The sequence below is a fragment of the Oncorhynchus gorbuscha genome, unplaced genomic scaffold (assembly GCF_021184085.1).
Source record: "Oncorhynchus gorbuscha isolate QuinsamMale2020 ecotype Even-year unplaced genomic scaffold, OgorEven_v1.0 Un_scaffold_141:::fragment_3, whole genome shotgun sequence".
Classification (NCBI taxonomy): Eukaryota; Metazoa; Chordata; class Actinopteri; order Salmoniformes; family Salmonidae; genus Oncorhynchus; species Oncorhynchus gorbuscha.
Window position 1 is genome coordinate 1,349,537 of NW_025744684.1, and position 19,257 is coordinate 1,368,793.

Below are 19,257 nucleotides of genomic sequence, written 5' to 3' on the forward strand. Positions count from 1 at the left end.
GGAGGTATCTGGATGTGGAGGAGAGGAGGTATCTGGTGGATGTGGAGGAGTGAGGTGGAGGAGAGGAGGTATCTGGTGGATGTGGAGGAGAGGAGAGGTATCTGGTGGATGTGGAGGAGAGGAGAGGTATCTGGTGGATGTGGAGGAGAGGAGAGTATCTGGTGGATGTGGAGGAGGAGAGGTATCTGGTGGATGTGAAGGAGAGGAGAGGTATCTGGTGGATGTGAAGGAGAGGTGAGGTAGGAGGAGAGGTATCTGGTGGATGTGGAGTTGAGGTATCTGGTGGATGTGGAGGAGAGGAGAGGTATCTGGTGGATGTGAAGGAGAGGAGGTATCTGGTGGATGTGGAGGATACGTATCTGGTGGATGTGGAGGAGAGGAGGGTATCTGGTGGATGTGGAGGAGAGGAGAGTATCTGGTGGATGTGGAGGAGAGGAGAGGTATCTGGTGGATGTGGAGGAGAGGAGAGGTATCTGGTGGATGTGGAGGAGAGGAGAGGCATCTGGTGGATGTGGAGGAGGAGAGGCATCTGGTGGATGTGGAGGAGGAGAGGTATCTGGTGGATGTGGAGGAGAGGAGAGGTATCTGGTGGATGTGGAGGAGAGGAGAGGTATCTGGTGGATGTGGAGGAGAGAGGTATCTGGTGGATGTGGAGGAGAGGAGAGGTATCTGGTGGATGTGAAGGAGAGGAGAGGTATCTGGTGGATGTGAAGGAGAGGAGAGGTATCTGGTAGATGTGAAGGAGAGGAGGTATCTGGTTGATGTGGAGGAGAGGTATCTGGTGGATGTGGAGGAGAGGTATCTGGTTGATGTGGAGGAGAGGAGAGGTATCTGGTGGATGTGGAGGTGGTGGATGGAGAGGAGGTATCTGGTGGATGTGGAGGAGGAGGAGGTATCTGGTGGATGTGGAGGAGAGGAGGTATCTGGTGGATGTGGAGGAGAGGAGGCAGGTATCTGGAGGTGAGGAGAAGGCATCTGGATGGAGGAGAGGAGAGGTATCTGGATGTGGAGGGTATCTGGTGGATGTGAGAGGAGAGGAGAGGTATCTGGTGGATGTGGAGGAGAGGAGAGGTATCTGGTGGATGTGGAGGAGAGGAGAGGTATCTGGTGGATGTGGAGGAGAGGAGGTATCTGGTGGATGTGAAGGAGAGGAGAGGTATCTGGTGGATGTGGAGGAGAGGAGAGGTATCTGGTGGATGTGGAGGAGAGGTATCTGGTGGATGTTGAGGAGAGGAGAGGTATCTGCTGGATGTGGAGGAGAGGATGTATCTGATGGATGTGGAGGAGAGTTATTTGGTGGATGTGGTATAGAAGAGAGGTATCTGGTGGATGTGGAGGAGAGGAGGTATCTGGTGGATGTGAAGGAGAGGAGAGGTATCTGGTGGATGTGGAGGAGAGGAGAGGTATCTGGTGGATGTGGAGGAGAGGTATCTGGTGGATGTGGAGGAGAGGAGAGGTATCTGGTGGATGTGGAGGAGAGGAGAGGTATCTGCTGGATGTGGAGCAGAGGAGAGGTATCTGGTGGATGTGGAGGAGAGGTATCTGGTGGATGTGGAGGAGAGGAGAGGTATCTGCTGGATGTGGAGGAGAGGATGTATCTGGTTGATGTGGAGGAGAGTTATTTGGTGGATGTGGTATAGAAGAGAGGTATCTGGTGGATGTGGAGGAGAGGAGGTATCTGGTGAATGTGGAGGAGAGGATGTATCTGGTTGATGTGGAGGAGAGTTATTTGGTGGATGTGGTATAGAAGAGAGGTATCTGGTGGATGTGGAGGAGAGGAGGTATCTGGTGGATGTGGAGGAGAGGAGGTATCTGGTGGATGTGGAGGAGAGGTATCTGGTGGATGTGGAGGAGAGGAGAGGTATCTGGTGGATGTGAAGGAGAGGAGAGGTATCTGGTGGATGTGAAGGAGAGGTAGGTAACTGGTGGATGTGAAGGAGAGGTATCTGGTGGATGTGAAGGAGAGGAGAGTATCTGGTGGATGGATGTGAAGGATGTGGAGGAGAGGTATCTGGTGGATGTGAAGGAGAGGTGAGGTATCTGGTGCATGTGGAGAGGAGAGGCATCTGGTGGATGTGGAAGGAGAGGAGAGGCATCTGGTGGATGTGGAAGGAGAGGAGAGGTATCTGGTGGATGTGGAGGAGAAGAGAGGTATCTGGTGGATGTGGAGGAGAAGAGGCATCTGGTGCATCTGAAGGAGGGAGAGGCATCTGGTGCATGTGAAGGAGAGGAGAGGCATCTGGTGCATGTGAAGGAGAGGAGAGGCATCTGGTGCATGTGAAGGAGAGGAGAGGCATCTGGTGCATGTGAAGGAGAGGAGAGGTATCTGGTGGATGTGAAGGAGAGGTATCTGGTGGATGTGGAGGAGATGAGAGGTATCTGGTGGATGTGGAGGAGAGAGAGGTATCTGGTGGATGTGGAGGAGATGAGAGGTATCTGGTGGATGTGGAGGATCTGATGTGAAGGAGAGGAGAGGTATCTGGTGGATGTGAAGGAGAGGAGAGGTATCTGGTAGATGTGAAGGAGAGGAGGTATCTGGTAGATGTGAAGGAGAGGAGGTATCTGGTTGATGTGGAAGAGAGGTATCTGGTGGATGTGGATGTGAGGAGGTATCTGTTGGATGTGGAGGAGAGGAGAGGTATCTGGTGGATGTGGAGGAGATGAGAGGTATCTGGTGGATGTGAAGGAGAGGAGAGGTATCTGGTGGATGTGAAGGAGAGGATGTGAGGAGAGGTATCTGGTAGATGAATGAAGGAGAGGTATCTGAAGGAGAGGAGAGGTATCTGGTAGATGTGAAGGAGAGGAGAGGTATCTGGTAGATGTGGAGGAGAGGTGAGGTATCTGGTTGATGTGGAGGAGAGGTATCTGGTGGGTGAGGTGGAGGAGAGGAGGTATCTGGTGGATGTGGAGGAGAGGAGGTATCTGGTGGATGTGGAGGAGAGGAGGTATCTGGTGGATGTGGAGGAGAGGAGGTATCTGGATGTGGAGGAGAGGAGGTATCTGGTGGATGTGGAGGTGAGGTGGAGGAGAGGAGGTATCTGGTGGATGTGGAGGAGAGGAGGTATCTGGTGGATGTGGAGGAGAGGAGGTATCTGGTGGATGTGGTGGATGGAGGAGAGGAGAGGTATCTGGTGGATGTGGAGGAGAGGAGAGGTATCTGGTGGATGTGGAGGAGAGGAGGTATCTGGTGGAGGAGAGGTATCTGGTGGATGTGGAGGAGAGGTATCTGGTGGATGTGGAGGAGAGGAGAGGTATCTGGTGGATGTGGAGGAGAGGATGTATCTGGTTGATGTGGAGGAGAGTTATTTGGTGGATGTGGTATAGAAGAGAGGTATCTGGTGGATGTGGAGGAGAGGAGGTATCTGGTGAATGTGGAGGAGAGGATGTATCTGGTGGATGTGATCTGGTGGATGTGGAGGAGAGGAGAGGTATCTGGTGGATGTGGAGGAGAGGTATCTGGTGGATGAGGAGAGGAGGTATCTGGTGGATGTGGAGGAGAGGAGAGTATCTGGTGGATGTGGAGGAGAGGAGAGGAGGTATCTGGTGGATGTGGAGGAGAGGAGGTATCTGGTGGATGTGGAGGAGAGAGGTATCTGGTGGATGTGAGGAGAGGAGGTATCTGGTGGATGTGGAGGAGAGGAGGTATCTGGTGGATGTGAAGGAGAGGAGAGGTATCTGGTGGATGTGAAGGAGAGGAGGAGAGGTATCTGGTGGATGTGAAGGAGAGGAGAGGTATCTGGGATGGATGAGAGGAGAGGTATCTGGTGGATGTGGAGGAGAGGATATCTGGTGGATGTGAAGGAGAGGAGGTATCTGGTGAATGTGGAGGAGAGGATGTATCTGGATGTGGAGGAGAGGAGAGCTATCTGGTGGATGTGGAGGAGAGGTATCTGGTGGATGTGGAGGAGAGGAGGTATCTGGTGGATGTGGAGGAGAGGAGGTATCTGGTGGATCTGGAGTGGATGTGGAGGAGAGGAGGTATCTGGTGGATGTGGATGTGGATGTGGAGAGAGAGGTATCTGGTGGATGTGGAGGAGAGGAGGTATCTGGATGTGAAGGAGAGGAGAGGCATCTGGTGGATGTGAAGGAGAGGAGAGGCATCTGGTGGGAGAGGAGAGGCATCTGGTGGAGGAGGAGAGGAGAGGTATCTGGTGGATGTGGAGGAGAGAGGTATCTGGTGGATGTGGAGGAGAGGAGGTATCTGGTGGATGTGGAGGAGAGGAGGTATCTGGTGGATGTGGAGGAGAGGAGGTATCTGGTGGATGTGGAGGAGAGGAGGTATCTGGTGGATGTGGAGGAGAGGAGGTATCTGGTGTGGAGGAGATCTGGTGGTGGAGGAGAGGAGGTATCTGGTGGATGTGGAGGAGAGGAGAGGGATCTGGTGGATGTGGAGGAGAGGTATCTGGTGGATGTGGAGGAGAGGAGGTATCTGGTGGATGTGGAGGAGAGGAGAGGTATCTGGTGGATGTGGAGGAGAAGAGAGGTATCTGGTGGATGTGGAGGAGAGGAGGTATCTGGTGGATGTGGAGGAGAGAGGTATCTGGTGGATGTGGAGGAGAGGAGAGTATCTGGTGGATGTGGAGGAGAAGAGAGGTATCTGGTGGATGTGGAGGAGAGGAGAGGTATCTGGTGGATGTGGATGTGGAGGAGAGGAGAGGTATCTGGTGGATGTGGAGGAGAGGAGAGGAGGAGAGGAGGTATCTGGTGGATGTGGAGGAGAGGAGGTATCTGGTGGATGGGAGAAGAGGTATCTGGTGATGTGGAGGAGAGGAGGTATCTGGTGGATGTGGAGGAGAGGAGAGGTATCTGGTGGATGTGGAGGAGAGGAGGTATCTGGTGGATGTGGAGGAGGAGAGGAGGTATCTGGTGGATGAGAGGTATCTGGTGGATGTGGAGGAGAGGAGAGGTATCTGGTGGATGTGGATGGATGTTGAGAGAGGAGAGGTATCTGTGGATGAGAGGATGGAGGAGAGGATGAGGAAGAGAGGTATCTGGTGGATGTGGAGGAGAGGAGAGGTATCTGGTGGATGTGGAGGAGAGGAGAGGTATCTGGTGGATGTGGAGGAGAGGAGAGGTATCTGGTGGATGTGGAGGAGAGGTATCTGAGGATGTGGAGGAGAGGTATCTGGTGGATGTGGAGGAGAGGAGAGGTATCTGGTGGATGTGGAGGAGAGGAGGTATCTGGTGGATGTGGAGGAGAGGGATTTGGAGGAGAGGTGTGGTATCTGGTGGATGTGGAGGAGAGATCTGAGGGAGAGGGATTTGGTGTGGGTAGGAGAGGAGGTATCTGGTGGATGTGAAGGAGAGGTGAATGAGAGGGATGTGGAGAGAGTTATTTGATGGAGAGGAGGTATCTGGTGGATGTGGAGGAGAGGAGGTATCTGGTGGATGTGGAGGAGAGGAGGTATCTGGTGGATGTGGAGGAGAGGTATCTGGTGGATGTGGAGGAGTTGAGGTATCTGGTGGATGTGAAGGAGAGGAGAGGTATCTGGTGGATGTGAAGGAGAGGTGAGGTAACTGGTGCATGTGAAGGAGAGGTATCTGGTGGATGTGAAGGAGTTGAGGTATCTGGTGGATGTGAAGGAGAGGTATCTGGTGGATGTGAAGGAGAGGTGAGGTAACTGGTGCATGTGGAGTATACGTATCTGGTGGATGTGGAGGAGAGGAGAGGTATCTGGTGGATGTGGAGGAGAGGAGAGGTATCTGGTGGATGTGGAGGAGAAGAGAGGTATCTGGTGGATGTGGAGGAGAAGAGAGGTATCTGGTGGATGTGGAGGAGAGGAGGCATCTGGTGCATGTGAAGGAGAGGAGAGGCATCTGGTGCATGTGAAGGAGAGGAGAGGCATCTGGTGCATGTGAAGGAGAGGAGAGGCATCTGGTGCAAGTGAAGGAGAGGAGAGGTATCTGGTGGATGTGAAGGAGAGGTATCTGGTGGATGTGGAGGAGAGGTATCTGGTGGATGTGGAGGAGATGAGAGGTATCTGGTGGATGTGAAGGAGAGGAGAGGTATCTGGTGGATGTGAAGGAGAGGAGAGGTATCTGGTGGATGTGAAGGAGAGGAGAGGTATCTGGTAGATGTGAAGGAGAGGAGGTATCTGGTTGATGTGGAAGAGAGGTATCTGGTGGATGTGGTGGAGAGGTATCTGTTGGATGTGGAGGAGAGGAGAGGTATCTGGTGGATGTGGAGGAGATGAGAGGTATCTGGTGGATGTGAAGGAGAGGAGAGGTATCTGGTGGATGTGAAGGAGAGGAGAGGTATCTGGTAGATGTGAAGGAGAGGAGAGGTATCTGGTAGATGTGGAGGAGAGGTGAGGTATCTGGTTGATGTGGAGGAGAGGTATCTGGTGGGTGAGGTGGAGGAGAGGAGGTATCTGGTGGATGTGGAGGAGAGGAGGTATCTGGTGGATGTGGAGGAGAGGAGGTATCTGGTGGATGTGGAGGAGAGGAGGTATCTGGTGGATGTGGAGGAGAGGAGGTATCTGGATGTGGAGGAGAGGAGGTATCTGGTGGATGTGGAGGTGAGGTGGAGGAGAGGAGGTATCTGGTGGATGTGGAGGAGAGGAGGTATCTGGTGGATGTGGAGGAGAGGAGGTATCTGGTGGATGTGGAGGAGAGGAGAGGTATCTGGTGGATGTGGAGGAGAGGAGAGGTATCTGGTGGATGTGGAGGAGAGGAGAGGTATCTGCTGGATGTGGAGGAGAGGTATCTGGTGGATGTGGAGGAGAGGAGAGGTATCTGCTGGATGTGGAGGAGAGGATGTATCTGGTTGATGTGGAGGAGAGTTATTTGGTGGATGTGGTATAGAAGAGAGGTAATTGGTGGATGTGGAGGAGAGGAGGTATCTGGTGAATGTGGAGGAGAGGATGAATCTGGTTGATGTGGAGGAGAGTTATTTGGTGGATGTGGTATAGAAGAGAGGTATCTGGTGGATGTGGAGGAGAGGAGGTATCTGGTGGATGTGGAGGAGAGGTATCTGGTGGATGTGGAGGAGAGGTATCTGGTGGATGTGGAGAGAAGAGAGGTATCTGGTGCATGTGGAGGAGAGGAGGTATCTGGTGCATGTGGAGGAGAGGAGGTATCTGGTGGATGTGAAGGAGAGGAGAGGTATCTGGTGGATGGGAAGGAGAGGAGAGGTATCTAGTGGATGTGAAGGAGAGGAGAGGTATCTGGTGGATGTGAAGGAGAGGTATCTGGTGGGTGTGAAGGAGAGGAGGTATCTGGCTGATGTGGAGGAGAGGAGAGCTATCTGGTGGATGTGGTGGAGAGGTATCTGGTGGATGTGGAGGAGAGGAGGTATCTGGTGGATGTGGAGGAGAGGAGGTATCTAGTGGATGTGGAGTAGAGGAGGTATCTGGTGGATGTGGAGTAGAGGAGGTATCTGGTGGATGTGGAGAGGAGGAGTGGAGGTATCTGGTGGATGTGGAGGAGAGGAGAGGGATGTGAAGGAGAGGAGGGGGATGTGGAGGAGAGGAGAGGTATCTGGTGGATGTGGAGGAGAAGAGAGGTATCTGGTGGATGTGGAGGAGAGGAGGTATCTGGTGGATGTGGAGGAGAGGCGGTATCTGGTGGATGTGGAGGAGAGAGAGGTATCTGGTGGATGTGGAGGAGAGGAGGTATCTGGTGGATGTGGAGGAGAGGAGGTATCTGGTGATGTGGAGGAGAGGAGGTATCTGGTGGATGTGGAGGAGAGGAGGTATCTGGTGGATGTGGAGGAGAGGAGGTATCTGGTGGATGTGGAGGAGAGGAGGTATCTGGTGGATGTGGAGGAGAGGAGAGGTATCTGGTGGATGTGGAGGAGAAGAGAGGTATCTGGTGGATGTGGAGGAGAGGAGGTATCTGGTGGATGTGGAGGAGAGGAGAGGAGGTATCTGGTGGATGTGGAGGAGAAGAGAGGTATCTGGTGGATGTGGAGGAGAGGAGGTATCTGGTGGATGTGGAGGAGAGGAGAGGTATCTGGTGGATGTGGAGGAGAGGAGAGGAGGTATCTGGTGGATGTGGAGGAGAGGAGGTATCTGGTGGAGGAGAAGAGGTATCTGGTGTATGTGGAGGAGACGAGGTATCTGGTGTATGTGGAGGAGAGGAGAGGTATCTGGTGGATGTGGAGAGGAGGAGACGAGGTATCTGGTGTATGTGGAGGAGAGGAGAGGTATCTGGTGGATGTGGAGGAGAGGAGAGGTATCTGGTGGATGTGGAGGAGAGGAGAGGTATCTGGTGGATGTGGAGGAGAGGAGAGGTATCTGGTGGATGTGGAGGAGAGGAGAGGTATCTGGTGGATGTGGAGGAGAGGAGAGGTATCTGGTGGATGTGGAGGAGAGGAGAGGTATCTGGTGGATGTGGAGGAGAGGAGAGGTATCTGGTGGATGTGGAGGAGAGAGGAGAGTTATCTGGTGGATGTGGAGGAGAGGAGAGGTATCTGGTGGATGTGGAGGAGAGGAGATATCTGGTGGATGTGGAGGAGAGGGATTTGGAGGAGAGGTGTGGTATCTGGTGGATGTGAAGGAGAGGAGAGGGATGTGGAGGAGAGGAGGTATCTGGTGGATGTGAAGGAGAGGAGAGGGATGTGGAGGAGAGGAGAGGTATCTGGTGGATGTGGAGGAGAGGACAGGTATCTGGTGGGTGTGGAGGAGAGGAGAGGTATCTGGTGGATGTGGAGGAGACGAGAGGTATCTGGTGGATGTGAAGGAGAGGAGAGGTATCTGGTAGATGTGAAGGAGAGGTATCTGGTAGATGTGAAGGAGAGGAGGTATCTGGCTGATGTGGAGGAGAGGTGAGGTATCTGGTGGATGTGGAGGAGAGGTATCTGGTGGATGTGGAGGAGAGGAGGTATCTGGTGGATGTGGAGGAGACGAGGTATCTGGTGGATGTGGAGGAGAGGAGGTATCTGGTGGATGTGGAGGAGAGGAGGTATCTGGTGGATGTGGAGGGGAGGGGTGGAGGTATCTGGATGTGGAGGAGAAGAGAGGGATGTGGAGGAGGGGATGTGGAGGAGAGGAGAGGTATCTGGTGGATGTGGAGGAGAAGAGAGGTATCTGGTGGATGTGGAGGAGAGGAGGTATCTGGTGGATGTGGAGGAGAGGAGGTATCTGGTGGATGTGGAGGAGAGGAGGTATCTGGTGGATGTGGAGGAGAGGAGGTATCTGGTGGATGTGGAGGAGAGGAGGTATCTGGTGGATGTGGAGGAGAGGAGGTATCTGGTGGATGTGGAGGAGAGGAGGTATCTGGTGGATGTGGAGGAGAGGAGGTATCTGGTGGATGTGGAGGAGAGGAGGTATCTGGTGGATGTGGAGGAGAGGTATCTGGTGGATGTGGAGGAGAGGAGAGGGATGTGGAGGAGAGGAGGTATCTGGTGGATGTGGAGGAGAGGAGGTATCTGGTGGATGTGGAGGAGAGGAGGTATCTGGTTGATGTGGAGGAGAGGAGGTATCTGGTGGATGTGGAGGCGAGGAGAGGTATCTGGTGGATGTGGAGGAGAGGAGAGGGATGTGGAGGAGAGATGTGGTATCTGGTGGATCTGGAGGAGAGGTATCTGGTGGATGTGGAGGAGAGGAGAGGGATGTGGAGGAGAGGAGGTATCTGGTAGATGTGGAGGAGAGGTATCTGGTGGATGTGGAGGAGAGATGTGGTATCTGGTGGATGTGGATGAGAGGAGAGGTATCTGGTGGATGTGAAGGAGAGGTATCTGGTGGATGTGAAGGAGAGGAGAGGTATCTGGTAGATGTGAAGGAGAGGAGGTATCTGGATGATGTGGAGGAGAGGTGAGGTATCTGGTTGATGTGGAGGAGAGGTATCTGGTGGGTGAGGTGGAGGAGAGGAGGTATCTGGTGGGTGTGGAGGAGAGGTATCTGGTGGATGTGGAGGAGAGGAGAGCTATCTGGTGTATGTGGTGGAGAGGAGGTATCTGGTGGATGTGGAGGAGAGGAGGTATCTGGTGGATGTGGAGGTGAGGTGGAGGAGAGGAGGTATCTGGTGGATGTGGAGGAGAGGAGAGGTATCTGGTGGATGTGGAGGAGAGGAGGTATCTGGTGGATGTGGAGGAGAGGAGAGGTATCTGGTGGATGTGGAGGAGAGGAGGTATCTGGTGGATGTGGAGGAGAGGAGGTATCTGGTGGATGTGGAGGAGAGGGGAGGTATCTGGTGGATGTGGAGGAGAGGAGAGGTATCTGGTGGATGTGGAGGAGAGGAGGTATCTGGTGGATGTGGAGGAGAGGAGGTATCTGGTGGATGTGGAGGAGAGGAGGTATCTGGTGGATGTGGAGGAGAGGAGGTATCTGGTGGATGTGGAGGAGAGGAGGTATCTGGTGGATGTGGAGGAGAGGAGGTATCTGGTGGATGTGGAGGAGAGGAGAGGTATCTGGTGGATGTGGAGGAGAGGAGAGGTATCTGGTGGATGTGGAGGAGAGGAGAGGTATCTGGTGGATGTGGAGGAGAGGAGAGGGATGTGGAGGAGAGGAGAGGTATCTGGTGGATGTGGAGGAGAAGACAGGTATCTGGTGGGTGTGGAGGAGAGGAGAGGTATCTGGTGGATGTGAAGGAGAGGAGAGGTATCTGGTAGATGTGAAGGAGAGGTATCTGGCTGATGTGGAGGAGAGGTGAGGTATCTGGTTGATGTGGAGGAGAGGTATCTGGTGGATGTGGAGGAGAGGAGGTATCTGGTGGATGTGGAGGGGACGAGGTATCTGGTGGATGTGGAGGAGAGGAGGTATCTGGTGGATGTGGAGGAGAGGAGGTATCTGGTGGATGTGGAGTAGAGGAGGTATCTGGTGGATGTGGAGGAGAGGAGGTATCTGGTGGATGTGGAGGGGAGGAGTGAAGGTATCTGGATGTGGAGGAGAAGAGAGGGATGTGAAGGAGAGGAGGGGATGTGGAGGAGAGGAGAGGTATCTGGTAGATGTGGAGGAGAGGTATCTGGTGGATGTGGAGGAGAGGAGGTATCTGGTGGATGTGGAGGAGAGGAGGTATCTGGTGGATGTGGAGGAGAGGAGGTATCTGGTTGATGTGGAGGAGAGGAGGTATCTGGTGGATGTGGAGGAGAGGAGAGGGATGTGGAGGAGAGGAGGTATCTGGTGGATGTGGAGGAGAGGAGGTATCTGGGGGATGTGGAGGAGAGGAGGTATCTGGTTGATGTGGAGGAGAGGAGGTATCTGGTTGATGTGGAGGAGAGGAGGTATCTGGTTGATGTGGAGGAGAGGAGGTATCTGGTGGATGTGGAGGCGAGGAGAGGTATCTGGTGGATGTGGAGGAGATGAGAGGGATGTGGAGGAGAGATGTGGTATCTGGTGGATCTGGAGGAGAGGTATCTGGTGGATGTGGAGGAGAGGAGAGGGATGTGGAGGAGAGGAGGTATCTGGTAGATGTGGAGGAGAGGTATCTGGTGGATGTGGAGGAGAGGTGGTATCTGGTGGATGTGAAGGAGAGGTATCTGGTGGATGTGAAGGAGAGGAGAGGTATCTGGTAGATGTGAAGGAGAGGAGGTATCTGGCTGATGTGGAGGAGAGGTGAGGTATCTGGTTGATGTGGAGGAGAGGTATCTGGTGGGTGAGGTGGAGGAGAGGAGGTATCTGGTGGATGTGGAGGAGAGGAGGTATCTGGTGGATGTGGAGGAGAGGAGGTATCTGGTGGAGGTGAGGTGGAGGAGAGGAGGTATCTGGTGGATGTGGAGGAGAGGTATCTGGTGGATGTGGAGGAGAGGAGAGCTATCTGGTGTATGTGGTGGAGAGGAGGTATCTGGTGGATGTGGAGGAGAGGAGGTATCTGGTGGATGTGGAGGTGAGGTGGAGGAGAGGAGGTATCTGGTGGATGTGGAGGAGAGGTATCTGGTGGATGTGGAGGAGAGGTATCTGGTGGATGTGGAGGAGAGGTATCTGGTGGATGTGGAGGAGAGGAGGTATCTGGTGGATGTGGAGGAGAGGAGGTACCTGGTGGATGTGGAGGAGAGGAGGTATCTGGTGGATGTGGAGGAGAGGAGGTATCTGGTGAATGTGGAGGAGAGGAGGTATCTGGGATGTGGAGGAGAGGAGAGGTATCTGGTGGATGTGGAGGAGAGGAGGTATCTGGTGGATGTGGAGGAGAGGAGGTATCTGGTGGATGTGGAGGAGAGGAGGTATCTGGTGGATGTGGAGGAGAGGAGGTATCTGGTGGATGTGGAGGAGAGGAGGTATCTGGTGGATGTGGAGGAGAGGAGGTATCTGGTGGATGTGGAGGAGAGGAGGTATCTGGTGGATGTGGAGGAGAGGAGGTATCTGGTGGATGTGGAGGAGAGGAGGTATCTGGTGGATGTGGAGGAGAGGAGAGGTATCTGGTGGATGTGGAGGAGAGGAGAGGTATCTGGTGGATGTGAAGGAGAGGTATCTGGTGGATGTGGAGGAGAGGAGAGGTATCTGCTGGATGTGGAGGAGAGGAGAGGTATCTGCTGGATGTGGAGGAGAGGATGTATCTGGTTGATGTGGAGGAGAGTTATTTGGTGGATGTGGTATAGAAGAGAGGTATCTGGTGGATGTGGAGGAGAGGAGGTATGTGATGAATGTGGAGGAGAGGAGGTATCTGGTGGATGTGAAGGAGAGGAGAGGTATCTGGTGGATGTGGAGGAGAGGAGAGGTGTCTGGTGGATGTGGAGGAGAGGTATCTGGTGGATGTGGAGGAGTTGAGGTATCTGGTGGAGGAGAGGAGAGGTATCTGGTGGATGTGGAGGAGAGGAGAGGTATCTGGTGGATGTGGAGGAGAAGAGAGGTATCTGGTGGATGTGGAGGAGAGGAGGCATCTGGTGCATGTGAAGGAGAGGAGAGGCATCTGGTGCATGTGAAGGAGAGGAGAGGTATCTGGTGGATGTGAAGGAGAGGAGAGGTATCTGGTGGATGTGAAGGAGAGGTATCTGGTGGATGTGAAGGAGAGGTATCTGGTGGATGTGGAGGAGATGAGAGGTATCTGGTGGATGTGAAGGAGAGGAGAGGTATCTGGTGGATGTGAAGGAGAGGAGAGGTATCTGGTAGATGTGAAGGAGAGGAGGTATCTGGCTGATGTGGAGGAGAGGTGAGGTATCTGGTTGATGTGGAGGAGAGGTATCTGGTGGGTGAGGTGGAGGAGAGGAGGTATCTGGTGGGTGTGGAGGAGAGGTATCTGGTGGATGTGGAGGAGAGGAGAGGTATCTGGTGGATGTGGTGGAGAGGAGGTATCTGGTGGATGTGGAGGAGAGGAGGTATCTGGTGGATGTGGAGGTGAGGTGGAGGAGAGGAGGTATCTGGTGGATGTGGAGGAGAGGTATCTGGTGGATGTGGAGGAGAGGTATCTGGTGGATGTGGAGGAGAGGTATCTGGTGGATGTGGAGGAGAGGTATCTGGTGGATGTGGAGGAGAGGAGAGGTATCTGGTGGATGTGGAGGAGAGGAGAGGTATCTGGTGGATGTGGAGGAGAGGAGAGGTATCTGGTGGATGTGGAGGAGAGGAGGTATCTGGTGGATGTGGAGGAGAGGAGGTATCTGGTGGATGTGGAGGAGAGGAGGTATCTGGTGGATGTGGAGGAGAGGAGGTATCTGGTGGATGTGGAGGAGAGGAGGTATCTGGTGGATGTGGAGGAGAGGAGGTATCTGGTGGATGTGGAGGAGAGGAGGTATCTGGTGGATGTGGAGGAGAGGAGGTATCTGGTGGATGTGGAGGAGAGGAGAGGTATCTGGTGGATGTGGAGGAGAGGAGAGGTATCTGGTGGATGTGGAGGAGAGGAGAGGTATCTGGTGGATGTGGAGGAGAGAGGTATCTGGTGGATGTGGAGGAGAGGAGAGGTATCTGGTGGATGTGGAGGAGAGGAGAGGTATCTGGTGGATGTGGAGGAGAGGAGAGGGATGTGGAGGAGAGGAGAGGTATCTGGTGGATGTGGAGGAGAGGACAGGTATCTGGTGGATGTGAAGGAGAGGAGAGGTATCTGGTGGATGTGGAGGAGACGAGAGGTATCTGGTGGATGTGAAGGAGAGGAGAGGTATCTGGTAGATGTGAAGGAGAGGTATCTGGTAGATGTGAAGGAGAGGAGGTATCTGGCTGATGTGGAGGAGAGGTGAGGTATCTGGTTGATGTGGAGGAGAGGTATCTGGTGGATGTGGAGGAGAGGAGGTATCTGGTGGATGTGGAGGGGACGAGGTATCTGGTGGATGTGGAGGAGAGGAGGTATCTGGTGGATGTGGAGGAGAGGAGGTATCTGGTGGATGTGGAGGAGAGGAGGTATCTGGTGGATGTGGAGTAGAGGAGGTATCTGGTGGATGTGGAGGGGAGGAGTGAAGGTATCTGGATGTGGAGGAGAAGAGAGGGATGTGAAGGAGGGGATGTGGAGGAGAGGAGAGGTATCTGGTAGATGTGGAGGAGAGGTATCTGGTGGATGTGGAGGAGAGGAGGTATCTGGTGGATGTGGAGGAGAGGAGGTATCTGGTGGATGTGGAGGAGAGGTATCTGGTAGATGTGAAGGAGAGGAGGTATCTGGCTGATGTGAAGGAGAGGAGGTATCTGGCTGATGTGGAGGAGAGGTGAGGTATCTGGTTGATGTGGAGGAGAGGTATCTGGTGGATGTGGAGGAGAGGAGGTATCTGGTGGATGTGGAGGGGACGAGGTATCTGGTGGATGTGGAGGAGAGGAGGTATCTGGTGGATGTGGAGGAGAGGAGGTATCTGGTGGATGTGGAGGAGAGGAGGTATCTGGTGGATGTGGAGTAGAGGAGGTATCTGGTGGATGTGGAGGGGAGGAGTGAAGGTATCTGGATGTGGAGGAGAAGAGAGGGATGTGAAGGAGGGGATGTGGAGGAGAGGAGAGGTATCTGGTAGATGTGGAGGAGAGGTATCTGGTGGATGTGGAGGAGAGGAGGTATCTGGTGGATGTGGAGGAGAGGAGGTATCTGGTGGATGTGGAGGCGAGGAGAGGTATCTGGTGGATGTGGAGGAGAGGAGAGGGATGTGGAGGAGAGATGTGGTATCTGGTGGATCTGGAGGAGAGGTATCTGGTGGATGTGGAGGAGAGGAGAGGGATGTGGAGGAGAGGAGGTATCTGGTAGATGTGGAGGAGAGGTATCTGGTGGATGTGGAGGAGAGGTGGTATCTGGTGGATGTGAAGGAGAGGTATCTGGTGGATGTGAAGGAGAGGTATCTGGTGGATGTGAAGGAGAGGAGAGGTATCTGGTAGATGTGAAGGAGAGGAGGTATCTGGCTGATGTGGAGGAGAGGTGAGGTATCTGGTTGATGTGGAGGAGAGGTATCTGGTGGGTGAGGTGGAGGAGAGGAGGTATCTGGTGGATGTGGAGGAGAGGTATCTGGTGGATGTGGAGGAGAGGAGGTATCTGGTGGAGGTGAGGTGGAGGAGAGGAGGTATCTGGTGGATGTGGAGGAGAGGTATCTGGTGGATGTGGAGGAGAGGAGAGCTATCTGGTGTATGTGGTGGAGAGGAGGTATCTGGTGGATGTGGAGGAGAGGAGGTATCTGGTGGATGTGGAGGAGAGGAGGTATCTGGTGGATGTGGAGGAGAGGAGGTATCTGGTGGATGTGGAGGAGAGGAGGTATCTGGTGAATGTGGAGGAGAGGAGGTATCTGGTGGATGTGGAGGAGAGGAGGTATCTGGTGGATGTGGAGGAGAGGAGGTATCTGGTGGATGTGGAGGAGAGGAGGTATCTGGTGGATGTGGAGGAGAGGAGGTATCTGGTGAATGTGGAGAGGAGGTATCTGGTGAATGTGGAGAGGAGGGGTATCTGGTGGATGTGGAGGAGAGGAGAGGTATCTGGTGGATGTGGAGGAGAGGAGAGGTATCTGGTGGATGTTGAGGAGAGGAGAGGTATCTGCTGGATGTGGAGGAGAGGATGTATCTGGTTGATGTGGAGGAGAGTTATTTGGTGGATGTGGTATAGAAGAGAGGTATCTGGTGGATGTGGAGGAGAGGAGGTATGTGATGAATGTGGAGGAGAGGAGGTATCTGGTGGATGTGAAGGAGAGGAGAGGTATCTGGTGGATGTGGAGGAGAGGAGAGGTGTCTGGTGGATGTGGAGGAGAGGTATCTGGTGGAAGGAGAGGAGAGGTATCTGGTGGATGGTGAGGAGAGGTATCTGGTGGATGTGAAGGAGAGGAGAGGTATCTGGTGGATGGAGAGGAGAGGAGAGGTATCTGGTGGATGGAGAGGAGAGGAGATGTATCTGGTGGAAGGAGAGGAGAGGTATCTGGTGGATGGAGAGGAGAGGAGAGGTATCTGGTGGAAGGAGAGGAGAGGAGAGGTATCTGGTGGATGTGAAGGAGAGGAGAGGTATCTGGTGGATGTGGAGGAGAGGTGAGGTTAATAAAAAATTATTTACAACGAGGGCCAAACCCGGACGATGCTGGGCCAATTGTGCGCCGCCCTATGGGACTCCCAATCACGGCCGGATGTGATACAGCCTGGATTCGAACCAGGGACTGTAGTGACGCCTCTTGTACTGAGATTAGGCTGGACAATAGAACAAGTCAAAATTCACCCAAGGCTGAAAATGGCAAAAAAACGTTGGCTAAACTGGAACACATGCGCGGGCCCATAGCAAATGAATGGAATGGCATGTTCGCAGAGGCTGTTTTGACTGAAGTGATGCTTAGAATTCCAGTTGGGAAAAAATTGCAACTTCCATTTCAGGTCTAGAATTTGATGACAATGAGATACACTGCCCAGCCTTACATAATTCGAGAGAGGAGATTCTCATGATTAATATGGTGTCCGAATTGAACATTTTTTAAATATACACATTGCGAGATATGTGGCGAAATATACCTGAATGCTTCTCCATAGGAAAACAATGGGGGGAGCTTGGCGTTTCAAGGGCAAAAGGTATTTCGGGGATAGCGTTTAATGACTACGAGATACACTGCCCAGCCTTACATAATTAGAAAGAAGAGATTCTCATGATTAAAATGGTGTCCAGATAATAAATAAAAAAATCTAAATATACACATTGCGAGATAATTGGCAAAATAGACAGACATACCTATATTTCCCTATAGTAAACAATGGGACGACCTCAGAGTTCCACGAGTTATTTTTAGTTGTTTAAATTTGAACTATAAACAACGTGTGCAGGTCTCCATTGCCAACAATAGTAAAGCAGGCATTGTGACATAGTACAATAAACTGGGATTAGAACGTTTGGAATGTGTGTTGGTGCCACAGTGTTCAATAGAACTAATAGGAGCTGGCAGGGTGAAAAATGCCCTAAAATAAGGCCTGTTTTTTTGTGATCACTTCAATACCATGGCAGGCAGCTGGGATATATGGTAATATTATGAAACTGGGCTCCACCGTGGATGCAATGAACTAGTTTTTATTAGAAAAAAGCATTGTTAAAAATGTCATGTGTCCAGCCTACTGAGATGCAGTGCCTTAGACTGCTGCGCCACTCGGGAGACACTCCGATATGAATATATTAATGTTGTGAAATATGACCTATAAAACAGCAGGAAGTGATCTTAACCACTGTCTATGTCCCACCCACAGGAAGTGTGCCACTGCTTGGAGACGCTGGGGTCTCGTTCACAGTGCTTTGACGTGCTGCAGAACGGCATCTGCAAGAACCTGGTGAGATGGTGTACTTGTGTGTACTCATCTCTGTGTGTGTGTGTGTGTGTGTGTGTAACTGTGTCTCTCCTTCCCAGACTGGTCTGTCTGTGGTACCAGACAGTATGGCAGCAGGGTTGTTGAGAGCAGTGGCCAGACTGTTGGACCTGTCCTTCCTCCCCAGTGAACCTCTACTGAGGTTCCTGTCCCGCTGCTGCCTCAGCCTACTGTCTCTGCTACTGACCCTACAGCAGGACACCGCCTCAGAGAACAACCACAAGAGGTAGCCTGTGTGTGACCTCTGTGCAGTCATGTTGTGTGTGTAACCTTTATCCTTCCCTGTAGGGAGGCGGTGTGGGGAGCGTGCGTGTGTGTGTGTATAGATTGTGTCCAACCTTTCTCTCCCTCTCCCTGCAGGGAGGCAGTGTGGGGCGCGTGTGTGGCAGTGCTGAGCAGCATTCCCCGGCTGTTGCGGTTGGTTCTGCAGTCATTGCGAGTTAGGGACCTGTGTGAGGAGGAGCTGCCTCAACTGGCCCAGATATTGTCCCTGCTGTTGCAGCACACAGCGCTTCGTAACCACATGCTGGCAAACGCAACTCTACTACAACACATTATACAGGACCTCACGGTAAACACACACAGTCAACTACAACCACATGCTGGCTAATGCAACTCTACTACACATTATACAGGACCTCACGGTAAACACACACAGTCAACTACAACCACATGCTGGCTAATGCAACTCTACTACACATTATACAGGACCTCACGGTAAACACACAGTCATCTACTCAACCACATGCTGGCAAACGCGACTCTACTACAACACATTATACAGGACCTCACGGTAAACACACACAGTCAACTACTCAACCACATGCTGGCAAACGCGACTCTACTACAACACATTATACAGGACCTCACGGTAAACACACACAGTCATCTACTCAACCACATGCTGGCTAATGCAACTCTACTACACATTATACAGGACCTCACGGTAAACACACAGTCATCTACTCAACCACATGCTGGCTAATGCAACTCTACAACACATTATACAGGACCTCACGGTAAACACACACAGTCAACTACAACCACATGCTGGCTAATGCAACTCTACTACAACACATTATACAGGACCTCACGGTAAACACACACAGTCAACTACTCAACCACATGCTGGCTAATGCAACTCTACTACAACACATTATACAGGACCTCACGGTAAACACACACGGTCAACTACAACCACATGCTGGCTAATGCAACTCTACTACAACACATTATACAGGACCTCACGGTAAACACACACAGTCAACTACTCAACCACATGCTGGCTAATGCAACTCTACTACAACACATTATACAGGACCTCACGGTAAACACACACGGTCAACTACAACCACATGCTGGCTAATGCAACTCTACTACAACACATTATACAGGACCTCACGGTAAACACACAGTCAACTACTCAACCACATGCTGGCTAATGCAACTCTACAACAACACATTATACAGGACCTCACGGTAAACACACACAGTCATCTACTCAACCACATGCTGGCTAATGCAACTCTACAACAACACATTATACAGGACCTCACGGTAAACACACAGTCATCTACTCAACCACATGCTGGCTAATGCAACTCTACAACAACACATTATACAGGACCTCACGGTAAACACACAGTCATCTACTCAACCACATGCTGGC

At 52.6% G+C, this 19,257-nt stretch overlaps 1 protein-coding gene across 1 annotated transcript in view; it reads left to right on the top strand.

Annotated features, from left to right (window-relative positions):
- tex10 (testis expressed 10) overlaps positions 1–19,257 on the top strand; it is a 60,393-nt gene that overhangs the window by 38,720 nt on the left and 2,416 nt on the right. The window contains exons 14-16 of the mRNA XM_046332363.1: positions 17,472–17,552; positions 17,630–17,814; positions 17,949–18,159. Of these exons, the coding sequence (XP_046188319.1) occupies positions 17,472–17,552; positions 17,630–17,814; positions 17,949–18,159 (477 nt within the window). The remainder of the gene's footprint in view (positions 1–17,471; positions 17,553–17,629; positions 17,815–17,948; positions 18,160–19,257) is intronic.